This window comes from Otolemur garnettii, unplaced genomic scaffold, assembly GCF_000181295.1.
Source record: "Otolemur garnettii isolate 467f Iridium unplaced genomic scaffold, OtoGar3 scaffold00120, whole genome shotgun sequence".
Taxonomy (NCBI): Eukaryota; Metazoa; Chordata; class Mammalia; order Primates; family Galagidae; genus Otolemur; species Otolemur garnettii.
In genome coordinates this window covers 4501799-4516250 of record NW_003852515.1, presented here as the reverse complement: position 1 = coordinate 4516250, position 14452 = coordinate 4501799, and the positions used below count along the sequence as shown (strand labels likewise).

Sequence of the window (14452 nt, the reverse complement as noted above, 5' to 3'; positions counted from 1 at the left end):
CCAGCTACTTGGGAGGCTGAGGCAGGAGACTCGCTTGAGCCCAGGAGTTGGAGGTTGCTGTGAGCTATGATGCCACACCACTCTATCCAGGGGGATAGCTTGAGGCTCTGTCTCAAAAAAAAAGAAATGCAAAATTTCAGGCCCTGTCTCAAAGTTACTGATTCAGAATCTACAATTTTAAGTGATTTCAGGCCCTGTCTCAAAGCCACTGATGCAGAATCTGCAAATTTTAAGTGATTTCCAGAGCTGGGTATGGTGCGCCCCTATAGTCCCAGCTACTTGGGAGCTCAGGCAAGAGTTTTGCTTGATCCCACATCTGTGAATAGCAACTGCACTCTAACCTGGGCAACACAGTGAGAGCCTATCTCTGTTTACGAAAAAATTAAAAGGCCAAATTCAGTGGCTCAAGTTTATAATCTTAGCACTGTGGGATGATGAGTCAGGAGAATGGGAGGATGGCTTGAGGAGTTTGAGGTTGCAGTGAGCTATGATGCCGCCATTGCACTCTAGCCCAGGCAACAGAATAAGACCCAGTAAGGGCTAGGGCTGGCTGGGGATCCTCAGAGAGACAAGGAAGTTCCTGCCCCTCCTATTCTATCCATTCTGGACAGCCTGATTCCCAGAATATGGGAGAACCTCAGCAGGCGGAGGACCCTATAGCTGCCCTGCTTACTGAAAGGATAACGCATGGATGTTGGTCCAAGGCAGGACCTATGACCACCCCTTGACTTACACAGCAATTGACAATGATGAGGGCTCAAATCCACAAAGTTCATACAGACACCCTTGAGTGGTCTCAGCAGGCTGTAGTACCTACTTGGAGTACTCATCTATCACTCAGTGCTTTGATACAGATAACTTGATATTGGGGATAACTCACTATGTCTACTGAATATCACAGTGAGAAGTGTGATCACTTCACTGATCACAGTGAAGGGGAGATAAGAGGGAAAGGAGCTGTCAAATACGCCTTTGTGTACTCACAGTAACAAAATCGGAGGAAAAGAAAAAAATTCCCTTAAAGTAGAATAAGAAAACCCAAGCCTTGGGGTGGCGCCTGTGGCTCAAAGGAGTAGGGCGCTGGCCCCATATACCAGAGGTGGTGGGTTCAAACCCAACCCCGGCTAAAAAAAACAAAAAAAGGAAAACCCAAGCTTTGTACCAAAGATATTTAATTAATCCTCCTCTATATAGAGAACTCAGAAGGAGGAGCCAGCCTTTGACTAGGAGCCATGCAGGATACCAAAAACCTAAGATACAGCCCCTGTCCTCAGAGGTATCATGATCCAGGTGGGTGGACAAGTGAAATAGTGCAAGGCTTACACTGAAGATCAGCAGAGGACCAAAGAAGGCAGAGAGGTCCATGTAGACATTAAAAGCTCAGGGGCTTCCTAGGAGAAGCAGACCGCGAGCCGGATTTTCCTGGATGAGTTGGCTTTAATGAGAGAATAAAAGGAAAAAACTCTAAGGAGGAGGCCAAGCTGTGACTGAGGCAGCAGCTGGGAACTCGTGGGGCCGCGGTGTGGGTATAACGAGACCTCTCCCTAGGGGTGCAGGTGTGTGCAGGGATGCAGGAGAAAAGAGGGCAGGGAGGGGCAGGTGGGGGGAGATGGGTAGAGTGGGGCCACCAAGTTGGGACCTTGGGAAACAAGCCCAAATAATTAGGCCAAATAATGCCAAATAATTAGGCATGATGAGAAAAACGGGAAGATGATGCTGTGGAGTTCTAAGCAGGGAGGGAGAGTCAGGAGCAAGATTCAGATTCACCTGATGGCAAAGGGAAGTCTGGAAGTGGTGTTGTAGCAAGCCGGGAATTCATTCATTCAACTGGCACTGGTAGACCCTATTTGCTGGAGGTATCAAGGATTTAATGGCAAGTTTGAAAAATAAGGTCTCTGGTCTCACAAAATTTAGAGTTCGGTGGTGAAGGCAGAGAAATAATTAAGCAGTTGCAGTAGAATGTGGGAAATCCTACAATGGAAGAGGTACAAGTTCTGATTTGGGCTTTCAGAGCATGCCAAGAGGAATGTCGCCTGGGGCAGGAAACAGGAAAGAAGAAAGAGCAAACCCAAAAGGGGGGGCGGGGAATAGCAAGGGCTGAACTGGGTATGGAAGATAAAGGGGAAAACAGAATCCCAAATGTCTCTCAAGACTCAAACACTGGATGGTTGCAGCTTTTAAGCCCAAGTCTGTGCCCTTAACTGCTGGGCCAGAGGTAATTCTGACTGTGATGAGAGAAATGTTTTCTCAGACCCATCAAAAGTTTCGGGCAGTTAAAAGCTGAGCATTTAATAAGTTTTTTATTTGCTTTGTTAACAAGGCTGAAGATGGGGAATTTCTCATCCTGACCTACTTTTGGACAGGGAGGAAATAGCTGGAAGTTACAGAAAGACTGTGGGAAAGCCCGATTATGACCCTGGGGAAGGGAAGAGGGGAAGAGCTCCATGTGCATTCTGAACTTTAGGAAAGCAGTGTGCAAGTAGTCCAAGAAAAGAGAGATGTGAGCCTCAGAAAGGCCAAGTGCGATTCTCCCTACACAATGTCCAAAGACCCTGAAAAGAAAGAGAGAAGAGGTAATAAAGGAAGCAAGAGTGGCCAGCCAGGGACTTAACAGAAGATCACAGTCAACAGAGTAGAAAAAGAACTGACCAATATGGCTGTTTATCATCAAGCAGAAAAAACAAAATGTTCTGTAAACGCATTCCCTCTTCAGCCTTTTGTGCTGTCTTAACAGAGTGAGGTTTGCCACAGTTTAGACAAGATAGTGCCTGAAATACTTTCACTCTTCTGAACAATTTCCAGGTAGGAAACTGGTCACATAAATTGTGGGAACACAAAATCAAATATCCAGGTTGCTTAAAACTGCTTTTTCTTACGTTTATGACAGTTAAGTCTAGCAACAACATAACCTCCTCTGACCCTCTGAGAATTCCAAGGAGACTAACCAATTAGGTGACCAGGAGATTCAAATCGCCCTTTTTCCCTTAGGGCTTTTCTATTTCCCTCCCTCCCTTCCTTCCTTCATTCCTCCCTCCCTCCCTCTCTCCCTTCCTTCCTTCCTCCCTTCCTCCCTCCCTACTTTCCTTCCTTCCTTTTCTCTTTCTTCCTCCCCTCCCCTCTCTTCCCCTCCCTCCCTCCCTCTCTCTTATCCTTCCCTTCCCTTCCTTTCTTCCTTCCTTCCTCTCTTTCTCTCCCCCTACCCCCTCAACAGTCTCACTCTGTTGCCCAGGCTAGAGTGCTATAGTGTCGTAAGTCACAGCAACCTGAAACTCTTGGGTTCAAGTGATCCTCCTGCCTCAGCCTCCCAAGTGATTGGGACTACAAATGCCTACCACCAAACCTGGCTAATTTTTTTATTTTTGGTAGAGATGTGGGTCTCACTATTGCTCAGGCTGGTCTCAAACCCCTGAGCTCAAGGGATCCTTCTGCCTTGGCTACCCAGGATGCCAGGATTACTGGTGTGAGCCACCGCATTCAGCCTCCTTAGAGTTTTTCTAAACAGGGTCATGAGATAGGACATTTGAGTTCATAGTGAAAGAATATCTTGGTGATTAAGAAGCTGTATTGTCATTACAGCTATGGAAAGGGTTTTCTTCTCTGCAATCACAACAGGTCACTTTTATTTTCCATTTAGCACCTGAAGAGGGGGGGCATTGAGAAAGGACAGGCTCTTTCCATTGGCTCAGGGAATCATTTTACTGTAAAGAATCCTTTATGCCCTTCACCCAGACAGTGTGCACTGGAGGCACATTTACACGTATAACTTTGACTCAATCTGTACGAAAACAAACGATGTAAACAAAACCTGCATACCCACTGACATTCTGAAATAAAAATAAATAAATAAATGCCACGTTAAAAAAAAAAAAAATCCTTAATGCAAACAGCAAGGGTCTACTGAAGCCAAATCAGAAAGCGGAGAATAATAAAGCCTGTATCAGGGAAGCTGAGAGCTTCTGACAAGACTGAAGGTGGCTTTGCACAGCACTGAGGGCCGGTGACCCGGAAGCCCTGGGCTCCCATCTCCCTCGGCCTGCGGGGTCGGTAGGGCCAGTAGGGCCTGTGAACACAGTCTGGCGGAAGTGATACCTGATCTATCCCAAGTTCAAAAAGATGGTCAAGGGGAAGGAGGGTGTATTGACGATTTTGTATTTCTCTACATAATACTGGGCTCATTTTTATTTGACTTCAGGGATAAGCCTGGGGGTGTACAACATTAAAAACGGAATAGCACAGCATGGCACATCTCATGAGAGTGAAAACACTTTAATTTTTAAGTAACCGACAGACACGTATATATTTCCACTTTCTTATATACTGGGTGTGAGAACCTCACACTTTCAAAATGAGTTGGTATAAAGAGGCAATATAATGAAATGTTTAAAATTAAAAACAGAGACGTTGGATCTAACTGCCTTTGCTAGAATCACGGTTCTGCAATTTGCCTAGTGGTATGAACTTGGGCAAGTCACTTAACATCTGTGTACCTCAGTTTTTTTGTAAAAGGCAGATAATATGATAATAGTATCTACCTTATACAGCTCTTAGAGAAATTTTCAGAATAAAAAAGCATCACTTAGAGTGGGGCTTAGCACCTAATAAACAAAAAATATGTGTCAGATTTTCATTACTATGAGACTTATTTTTTTTTTTTTTTTTTTTTTGAGAGAGAGCCTCAAGCTGTCCCCCTGGGTAGAGTGCCGTGGCATTACAGCTCACAGCAACCTCCAACTCCTGGGCTCAAGCGAGTCTCCTGCCTCCGCCTCCCAAGTAGCTGGGACCACAGGCGCCCGCCACAACGCCCGGCTATTTTTTGGTTGCAGCCGTCATTGTTGTTTTGGCGGGTCCGGGCTGGGGATTCGAACCCACCACCTTAGGTGTACGTGGCTGGCGCCTTAGCCGGTTGAGCTATTGGCGCCGAGCCGACTATGAGACTTATTAAGTCCAATAATCATTTCAAGTGAAAAAGAAATTTAGGGGCTGGATGAGGTGGCTCATGCCTGTGATCCTAGCACTCTGGGAGGTTGGGAAAGAAGATTGCTTGAGGCCGGGAGTTCAAGACTAGCCTGAGCAAAATTGAGGCCCCTGTCTCTAGTAAAAATGGAAAAAATTAGCTAGGCATGGTGGCATGCATCTCTAATTCCAGCTATTTGGGATGCTGAGACAGGAGGATCACCTGAACGCGAGAGTTTGAGGTTGCTGTGAGTTAGGCTGACACCACAGCATTCTAGCCCAGGGGACAGAACGAGATTGCCTCAAAAAAAAAGACTAAAAAAAATTTTAGAAGCTGGCTTGGCACTGTAGCTCAGCAGCTAGGGTGCCAGCCACATATACCGGAGCTGGTGGGTTCAAATCCCACCTAGACCTGCCAAACATCAATGACAACTACAACCAAAAAATAGCCGGGTACCTGTAGTCCCAGCTACATGGGAGGCTGAGGCAAGAGAACCGCTTAACCCCATGAGTTGGAGGTTGCTATGAGCTGTGACACCACAGCACTCTCCTGAGGGTGACAAAGTGAAACTCTGTCTCAAAAAAAAAAAAAAAAAAAGAAATTTTAGAAGCGTTACTGTGGGGTACACAGTAAGCGGGAAGATCACATCGAAATAAAAGAGCAATGGCTCACACTAGTCCCGGCTGCACAGGAGGCCCAGGCAGGAGGATCACTTGAGGCTGTGGTGAGCTATGACGTGCCTGTGGAGCTGCTGCATTCCAGCCCAGCAGCAGAGTGAGACTCTGTCTCTAAAAATAAAATCAAAAATCAAAAATTTGTTTTAACAGAAAGACGAAAGGAAAAAACCCCTAAAATCAAAAGTTAGTTAAAATAAAAAATGTGTAAAAAGTTGAAATAAAAATGTATAAAGGTAGAATACGAATACAATGCAGTCATTAAAAACAATAATGTAGATATAATGATACACTTACAGGAGAGACGCTCGTGATAGCGTGGAGAATCAGATTGCAAATGGCGTAATTATTTCACGTTTGCACAAAGAACTATGTTTTATGTACTTTTCAGAGTGGTCACATAAAAAAAGTCTGAAATGGATTTCTGGAGATAGAATTTGGGGTGTTCTTTTGTTAAAAGGTGATTTCAGAAAGCAGGAGTGAATGAAGGGTGGACTTTCCCCTCAGTTTCCGTATTTCATAAAATAGGATTTTGAGAATTAAATGAAATAATCCGGCTAGGTACAGTGCTCACACATATAGTCCCAGCTACTGGGGAGGCAGAGGCAGAACCCAAATGTCTCTTCTCTCCTTGAGGTTAGAAGTTCAAGACCAACCTGAGAAAGCACGAGACCCTATGTCTCCTAAAAATAGAAAAACAATTAGCCCAGCATAGTGACCTGCGCCAGCAGTCCCAGCTACTCAGGAGGCTGAGGCAGAAGGATGGCTGGAACCCAGGAATTTGAGGCTGCTGTGAGCCAGGCTGACACTACTGGAGTCTCTAGCATAGGATAGAGAGAGACTAGCCAGGGACATAGTGAGACTCTGTCTCAAAAAAAGAAAAATCCATATAAAGGCTTATGCACGTTATGTGGCAATAGTCAGAGCTCAAAGGATCTCTTATTCTCAGTGAGTGGCTTCCTATGATGAGGCTGATACTGACACAGGGCCGGTGGCATCCTGGCCTGCGCAGCCCCAGCTGAGGGGGGGACCTGCTGCCTGTAGTGTCTCCACCCTGGGATTTTGGTGTGGCAGAGTGCAGAGGAGCCAGCGGGTTGGAGGGTAGGCAGAGGGGCTATAGGAGGCTCCAGTAGCTGTGGGGGCCAGACAACTGTTGGGGAGTCATCTCTAGGTGGCCAGCTCCAGGAGCACCACAGTCTCCACCCTGGCCTCTGTCTCCCTAACCTCTGCATTTGTGGCTGATCAGGAAACCACTCATTTCCCAGGCCTGGTCAGTTTCCTAGGCCTGGGAACCCACTGACATTTTACCCATTCATTTATTAGGAGATATGTATATATAACCCCCTAGACAAAGGACCCAGGGGGAGATTTTTTTCTGACTTGGGTTTTCCCCCCTGCCTGAAGCTCTGGTGCTTTTTCTGTATTCTTTTCTGTAAAATAAATCCTGTCTTACCACTGATCCGTGGTCTGTGGATTCATTCTTTGAATCCCCAAGACCAAGAACCTACTGAAGAAGAAATTCCGGTAACAATATCATATGATACCAGCCTATGACATCATATGACCCCTATGAGTGGGATCTTTGGCAGAGCAGGAGCCAGGGCCACTGCCACCAATAGCAGAAGTGAACGGGACCTCTTGGCATTTCCCTAGACCCAAGCATCTTTTCTCTCCTTTCTGTCTATACTCTAGGCTCTTCTCCTTCAAAAAAGAAGTTCCTTCCACGGGCTCACTCAGCTTCTACGAGGACACTCATTGTACCTTCGAGCTTGCTTTTTTGTATGTTGGTTCTTCTCAGCAGGACCCTAGTTCATACTGAATCAGCAACCACCACATGGCTGTTTACCCAGTGAGTGGCTAGTGCCTGTCACCAGCAGAACTTAGGTTTGTAGAGATGAAAGATTAAATATTTCAGGGAAAAGAAGGAATAGGCAAGGCAAAGGAGAATCTTTCAGTAGAGATCACTAAAAAGTTACAACAGTCTAATACAGTTTCTTACCATGAAACATGGAAAAGGTAAAGTAGATTTAGTGTTTGCAATAAAGCCCTAGAGAAAGATTATGCAAATTAACAGGTGAAATATTCTGGAAACGTTTATGAGGACCAGGATACTAGGACGGCTGGAAAGTTATAATTTAATAAAATACGAACACCTGGGTGGTACCTGTGGCTCAGTGGGTAGGGCGCTGGCCCCATATACCAAGGGTGGCAGGTTCAAACCTAGCCCCGGCCAAAGTGCAACAAAAAATAGCCGGGCATTGTGGCAGTTGCCTGTAGTCCCAGCTACTTGGGAGGCTGAGGCAAGAGAATCACCTAAACCCAAGAGCTGGAGGTTGCTGTGAGCTGTGATGCCCAGGCACTCTACCAGGTGACAAAGTGAGACTCTGTCTCTAAAATAAATAAATAAATAAATAAATAAAAATAAATAAAATAGAAACACATAAAAGCAAGTCCTAATAAACTTTGGTGTAATATTTGAGGAAGTAAATTGGAGAAATGAAGCTGTGAAGGTGGGAGAGACTTCTGGCACACACATCATGACCACACCAAAGCTTTTTCAGGAGTAATGTTATTACAGAGGTCTTTCGGTTACAAATTTAAAAAAAAAAAAATACAAAAAACCAAAAATGTTGCATCACTTTGCATGTCCAATCTTGCAACATGATTGAAATACTGTACTTCACAAAATAAACTCAGTTCAATTAAATTGCCAGATGTAGGTGGGTAAGGGATGCTCACTGCACTGTTCTTTCAGCTTATTAGTAAATCTGAAACTTTTTATAATAAAAAGTTGGAAAGAACTCACATTATAATTTAGTCTGCCATCCCCCAGCTCAATTAAGAGGTGTTCAAATTTTTCATTGTTTGATTTTTTTGTCTGATATTTTGAACATCTTTTTCCCAAAGGAGTCTCCATCTTTCCTTTGCCTTGTATATTCAGGGACACATAACATCTGGTACATCGTCAGCACCAACAAAGACTGTAGCTCTTCAAAACTTTTAAATATAGTGAGCCCTGAGTGTTGGGTGTTACGGTAAGTGCCAAACCCACTGGTGAGCTACAACACACAAAAAGGTAACTATATTACCAGATGATTACCAATGAGGGAAATACAAAGCACAATAGGAGGAAGATCTCCCCTGATTCATTCATTTGCCTACCTCTATAGCATAACAACTTCGGGTCAGGGGTGCAGATTATGGCCATGGAATGAAATTAACTAGCCCACGAGATTGGCCCATGACCCATATATCACAGACATGGTCTTCTCATCAGTGAGTCTATAAAAATCTCAAAAAGTTACGCCAAATGTCACCAGCACAGCAGCAATCTATGTAAAGAGACATTACCTTACTCACTCTTGCAGTCCATCATAGCATCAAACCCACCAAGGGAACGTTAAAGTAATACTTATTGAAGTAAATTGAATTGATCCTTTCTCTCTTTGACTCAGGCTCAGGAGAGATTCCCATCATGCTAAGAGCTTATCTAACACCAGGACAAAATATAAAGAAGAGAGGAAACAGTGACACCCTAATTTCCTTTTAAGCACAGACCAATCAATTCAGCGAGGGTAGAGGAGGGCTGATTTCCTGACCTACTTTTTTTTTTTTTGGCAATTTTTTTTTTGGCCAGGGCTAGGTGTGAACCCTCCACTTACAGCATATGGGACCGATGCCTTACTCCTTTGAGCCACAGGTGCCACCCACCCTGACCTACTTTTAAAAGTTTGGCAGTTCTGAGTAAGAGCTCAGGACTAAGGGGTGATCTCTCTAAGGCAGTGGTTCTCAACCAGGGATAATATTTCTCACCAGGGTACACTTGGCAATGTCTGGAGATTTTTTTTTTTTTTTAAGAAACAGAGTCTCACTTTATTGCCCTGAGTAGAGTGCTGTGCCATCACACAGCTCACAGCAACCTCCAACTCCTAGGCCCAGGCGATTCTCTTGCCTCAGCCTCCCAAGTAGCTGGGATTACAGGTGCCCACCACAATGCCCAGCTATTTTTTTTTTTTTTTTTTTGCAGTTTTTGGGAGGACGAGACAGGAGAATTGTTTGAATCCAGGAGTTTGAGGTTGCAGTGAGCTATGATGACACCCCTGGACTCTAGTCCAGGCAACAACAGAATGACACCCTGGTCTCAAAAAAATGTTTTGAACATTATCAGGGTGCAGAGGGACTCTTTAAAAATGTAAACAAAGACCAGTTACAAATTACTTTGGAGTGTGAAAAGCAACACAATAATCACCAGGCAAACACTTTGCAGAATCAAGGTGAAAAGAAATTAACTCCTACTCTTCATCTAGCACTATTCAGAGAAATACAACATTATGCGAACCACCAATGCAAGACTCCTACATTGTTTTTAAATTCCCAGTTAGCTATACAAAGAAATAAAGAGGAACAAGTGATGTTAAGCTCATTAATAGATTTAATTTAACTCAATATATCCAAAACACTATGGGTTTTTTTTCCTGTGCCTGGCCTTTGAGTTTATATTAAAATGATAGTATCTTGGAGTCAGGCACAGAAGCTTATACCTCTAATCCCAGTGCTTTAGGAAGCCAAGGAAAGCAGACAAGGCAGGAGGATCACTTGAGTCCAGGTGTTTGGACTCACCTTGGGCAACATTGAGAGACTCTGTCTCTACAAAATTTTTTTTAAAAAATAGCTGGGCATGATGGCACATGCCTATGGTCCCTACTACTGGGGAGGCTGAGGCCAGAGGATGGTTTGAGCCCAGGAGCACCAGGCTGCAGTAAGCCATAACTGCCCCACAGCACTTCACCGTGGGTGACAGACCATCTCTTGAAAAGAAAAATACAGAATCTGGGCATTTTTGCCCCAATTTTTATTTTGCATGTCTGAAATGGGAGCTAGGAATGCACATCTTCAACATTTGCCGAGACGATTCTTACGTAATTGATTTATGAGTCACATGCTGAAAAACAATGATTCAGTGTCTTGTTTGAGAGATAACGTGTGTCTTAGTCACTCGCAGTTTAACCTGAAACTATGTCACTACATAGAATTAGTTTAAATAGGTGAGAGTTGTCTGTCGTTTCCAAAGAAGGAAGGAAGAATTCCTCCTACAAGAGAATCTTAATAGCTGTACAAACCCTCGGGAAAACATTTTCCTTACCACTTACTACTGAGCTATTTCTGCATTCACGTTTTAAAAACTCCAATCAATGTACCTACAGGTACTGTTTTCCTATTTTTAAGAAGTTTTACTTCCTCAATCTGCTGCAAATGTGCTAAGGGAGACTCAGTGCACCATACTCATAAACAGGAAGCAACTATCTTGTGACTCAGAAAATGCCACAGAACCGTACTCCAGCGGGTCAGACTGTCTTTCTGCCATGGACCCATGGACTCCTCGCATCTGCCGCTTGCTTTCTCGTCTTCAATTTCAACTCAATAATAAACTCCTAATAAGTGAATTCGCATCCGTCAGTTTAAAGCTTCTCTTCTTCAGGGCAACAGGGAAGGAGGGTTGTGCTAAAAAGGAAGCCTTAGGGCTCTTTCTGGCCTCACCTGTATCCATCATCAAGACCCCTTTGTTCACAAGGAAACGATTTTTGAGAGAAAGTCCACGTGCATCTGATTTGTGGATACGCTTTGAACCTGACAGAAAAGCAAAACTCTTCATATTGGTCAATTTCATAATCGTCACTTGAATAGGTAGCATTTATAAATCCCTTTTCTGTAAGAAAAAATGTATTTAGAAGTTAGAGAAATATATCGAGAAAGATAAAAAAAAAAAACTTTTATTCATCAGTTTAATGCATGAGAAGTCAGGTGTTAACACACCACAACATGGTCAGACTTGCTCGCCTGAGAGAAAATACAGGAGTCTTCTGCCTCGTTCTAAGCCTGAGCTCATAATCTTTTAGAGTCAAGATTCCTTTAAGAATGGGATATATATATTTTTTAAAAGGGATGGGATATAAATAATTGACTATCTTCGTAGAGAAATGTATAAATAAGGCTATAGATTTTGCAGACAATTTCAAGAGGCTAAAGGGCTCCTCTGTTCTCATTCTGGGTCCCCAGGCTGAGCCTGAAAGCCTCTGCTCTCAGCCAGCCCAACTCTCTCAGTGACAGGCCCCATGTGAAATGATCTCAAGGCACAAATGGAAGAGCAATCTGGCTAGCAATATGCACAAGGTTTCTTTATGGAACACTTATCAGTTTGTTAAGAGAATCACTACATTGCATTTCTCAGCATCTTCATTACGGTTAAAGGCTGCACACTAATCTGAGATTATTTAAACATGGTTATTTTCAAACTCAACGTAGCCCGATCTCATTTCAGTGCATCTGAGGGCTTGTATAGTTCTCTCCGTTATGGTCACTGCCCTTGTAGTTAGTTGGTTCTTAGAACAAATATTTATTAAGTGCCTATTTTTGTCAGCCTGTGTGCCAGGTTCCAGCACTAATAAAGATAGAGGGGTTGTCCCTGTCCTTGGGCAATGTATAGGCTATTGGAGATGAAAAGCAAATAAAAAGATAGTCACATTACAGTGTGCTAAGTGCAAAGACAGTGGCATTCAAGTAGCTCGGTTTAACTGGAAAAGAGAGTGGGCAGTTTATCCTTGTAAAGCTATTCCAACTCAGTTTCTTTTTCAGCTTTTCGATAGCAACATTAAATTGAAATCAGCATTTGTACTACATACCTCACATTCGACACTAAAGCAACTTAAAAATAGGAAGAAAGATTGCGTGAGCAGCCTGCCTTACCTACGATGGTAACCAGAGCTGACTGACTGGGATGCTTGGAAGAGGAACAAGTATAATACCCAGTGTCGTTTCTTCCCACTGATGATACAAAAGCAAACAGAATCCGTATCATAGTTCTGTTTGTTGAATAGGTACTCATCTCAAAGGAGCTGCCCTAGGTTTTAATAAAACAGAGTTTGAATTTAATATTTGCAGCCCGCACTCTCGGTTCGTGGTTTTGCATTTTCAGAATACACACTTGTCCTCTTACCTCATCGAGGGCTTTGTTTTCTAACTCCCACGTGAGCCCGAATCCATGGTTCACATGGACGGCTTTACATCTTATCCACAAAGGTTCCCCCACTTTAAGAAATAATTGTGGCAGTTTAGTCTGAGGGGTTTGATTTAGATCTAGAAGATGAAAAAAATCACGAGTAAGAAGAAAAGTTATTTTTCTTCATCACAAAATACATCCCGAACATTCTGAGGAACTCAGATGTTCAGCATCACTGCAAAGGATACTAGCCACATTGGTAAAACAGTCCTTCAGAGAGTGACTCCTCTTTTATGAAGAATCAGCATTGACAAAATCCATGATAGTACATTTTAAATGGGATAAAGTGACTATAGAATTCCTGAAGCTGAATGGTCACCTATGCAGTTACTGTTAACCCCCACTAGTTTCCAGAGGATGAAAACAAAAGCACGTGGTATTTTATTATAGCGTTACCTATGGTGAACAGCTTGGTACATTCCCTGCCCAGTTCATTTCTTGCACAGCACCTTATGTCTGTTCCAAATAATTCACGAAGTACCTTTTCCTCCTTTTTCACAACAGCTGGACTTTCTTCTTTACAGCTGCAATTAGAAAATAAATGCCACTTGGCCAAACAAGTTTTAAAATGACAAAGGAATAGAACAAAGTTAAAAGTTCTATAGCCAGTTGGAAAGGAACCAAGAAAAGAGCAGGTCAAGAGGTAAACAAGCCCAAATCTTTGGTTTCAGCCAAGGCTGGTAAGGGAACTAGTTAGTGCTCATCTAATTAGAATAACACCACGAAAATGACATCATAAAACATTTAAAAATTTTTCCCCTTTGGTGACCTCTTTTTGTTGTTGTTGTTGAAAGACAGGGAAAGAAAGAAAGTTTTGACAAAGAAGACAGAAAAAAGAGAAGAGAGAGGAGAAAAAGCATGATGGGGCTTTAATGCAAACAAGGTAGTTATCTTTTTCTTTAAAGCATAGACGTTTACCTTCCGTGAGGGGGAGAGGCTAGCTGTCACAAAAGTCACCAGAGTTCCCATAGCAAACAAAGAGGAAAAGCCCAGGGGTTGCTCTCAAGGGAAGTTGGCCAAGACCCTCTCAAGATTCAGCGGAGCAACTAGAAAATGGACTTTGGTTCCTAAGGAGAGTTTCCCTGGCCATTCCCTCCAGATTATGGTCCTGGAGTTTTCGTGGAGTTGCTCTTTTCTTTATTATATCAGTCAAGTGTATTCTTTTTCTTTGTTTATGTGTCTTTCCTGGAGTTATTTTTTTTTCTTACTACGAGACAACAATAATTAGGTTCACTGTAGAAATTTTGGAACATACAGAAAAACCCAAAGAAAATAATTTTAAATTATCCATATTCTTAACATTCTGAATAACAACAGTTATTATTTTGGTGTATATCTTTCCAATTTTTCCCATGTACACGGTACAGATATATTTATAATCTCTTTTTCTCCTTCTAAAATTTGAGATCCATTCATATAATTTGGTAACCTGATTTTTTTACTTTTTCTCCTATTTAGTACCATTTTCCTTTCCTTTTTCCTTCTTTTTTTTTTTTTTTTAGATAGCATCTCACTCTGTTGCCCAGGCAGTGATTGCAGCTTCAAACTATCCTCCCACCTAAGCCTTCAGAATAGGTGGGAATACAGGAGTGCCCAACCATGCCTGGAAACCATTAAAATTTTTTTTGCAGAAAGAGGGTCTCATTATGTTGCCAGGGTTGGTCCTGAATTCTGGGGCTCAAGTGATCCTCCTTCCTCGGCCTCCCATGGGCTGGAATCACATGTATGAGCTACCACATCTACCACTTTCCAATAAAAGTTATTGGG

At 42.9% G+C, this 14452-nt stretch overlaps 1 protein-coding gene across 2 annotated transcripts in view; it reads right to left on the bottom strand.

Annotated features, from left to right (window-relative positions):
- FLT3 (fms related tyrosine kinase 3) overlaps window positions 1-14452 on the bottom strand; it is an 80538-nt gene that overhangs the window by 23975 nt on the left and 42111 nt on the right. For both annotated transcript variants that reach the window (XM_003797615.1, XM_003797616.3), the window contains exons 6-9: window positions 13082-13209; window positions 12623-12762; window positions 12373-12526; window positions 11167-11335 (exon numbers count right to left, since the gene is read on the bottom strand). In XM_003797615.1, coding sequence (XP_003797663.1) covers window positions 11167-11335; window positions 12373-12526; window positions 12623-12762; window positions 13082-13209 — 591 coding nt within the window. The remainder of the gene's footprint in view (window positions 1-11166; window positions 11336-12372; window positions 12527-12622; window positions 12763-13081; window positions 13210-14452) is intronic.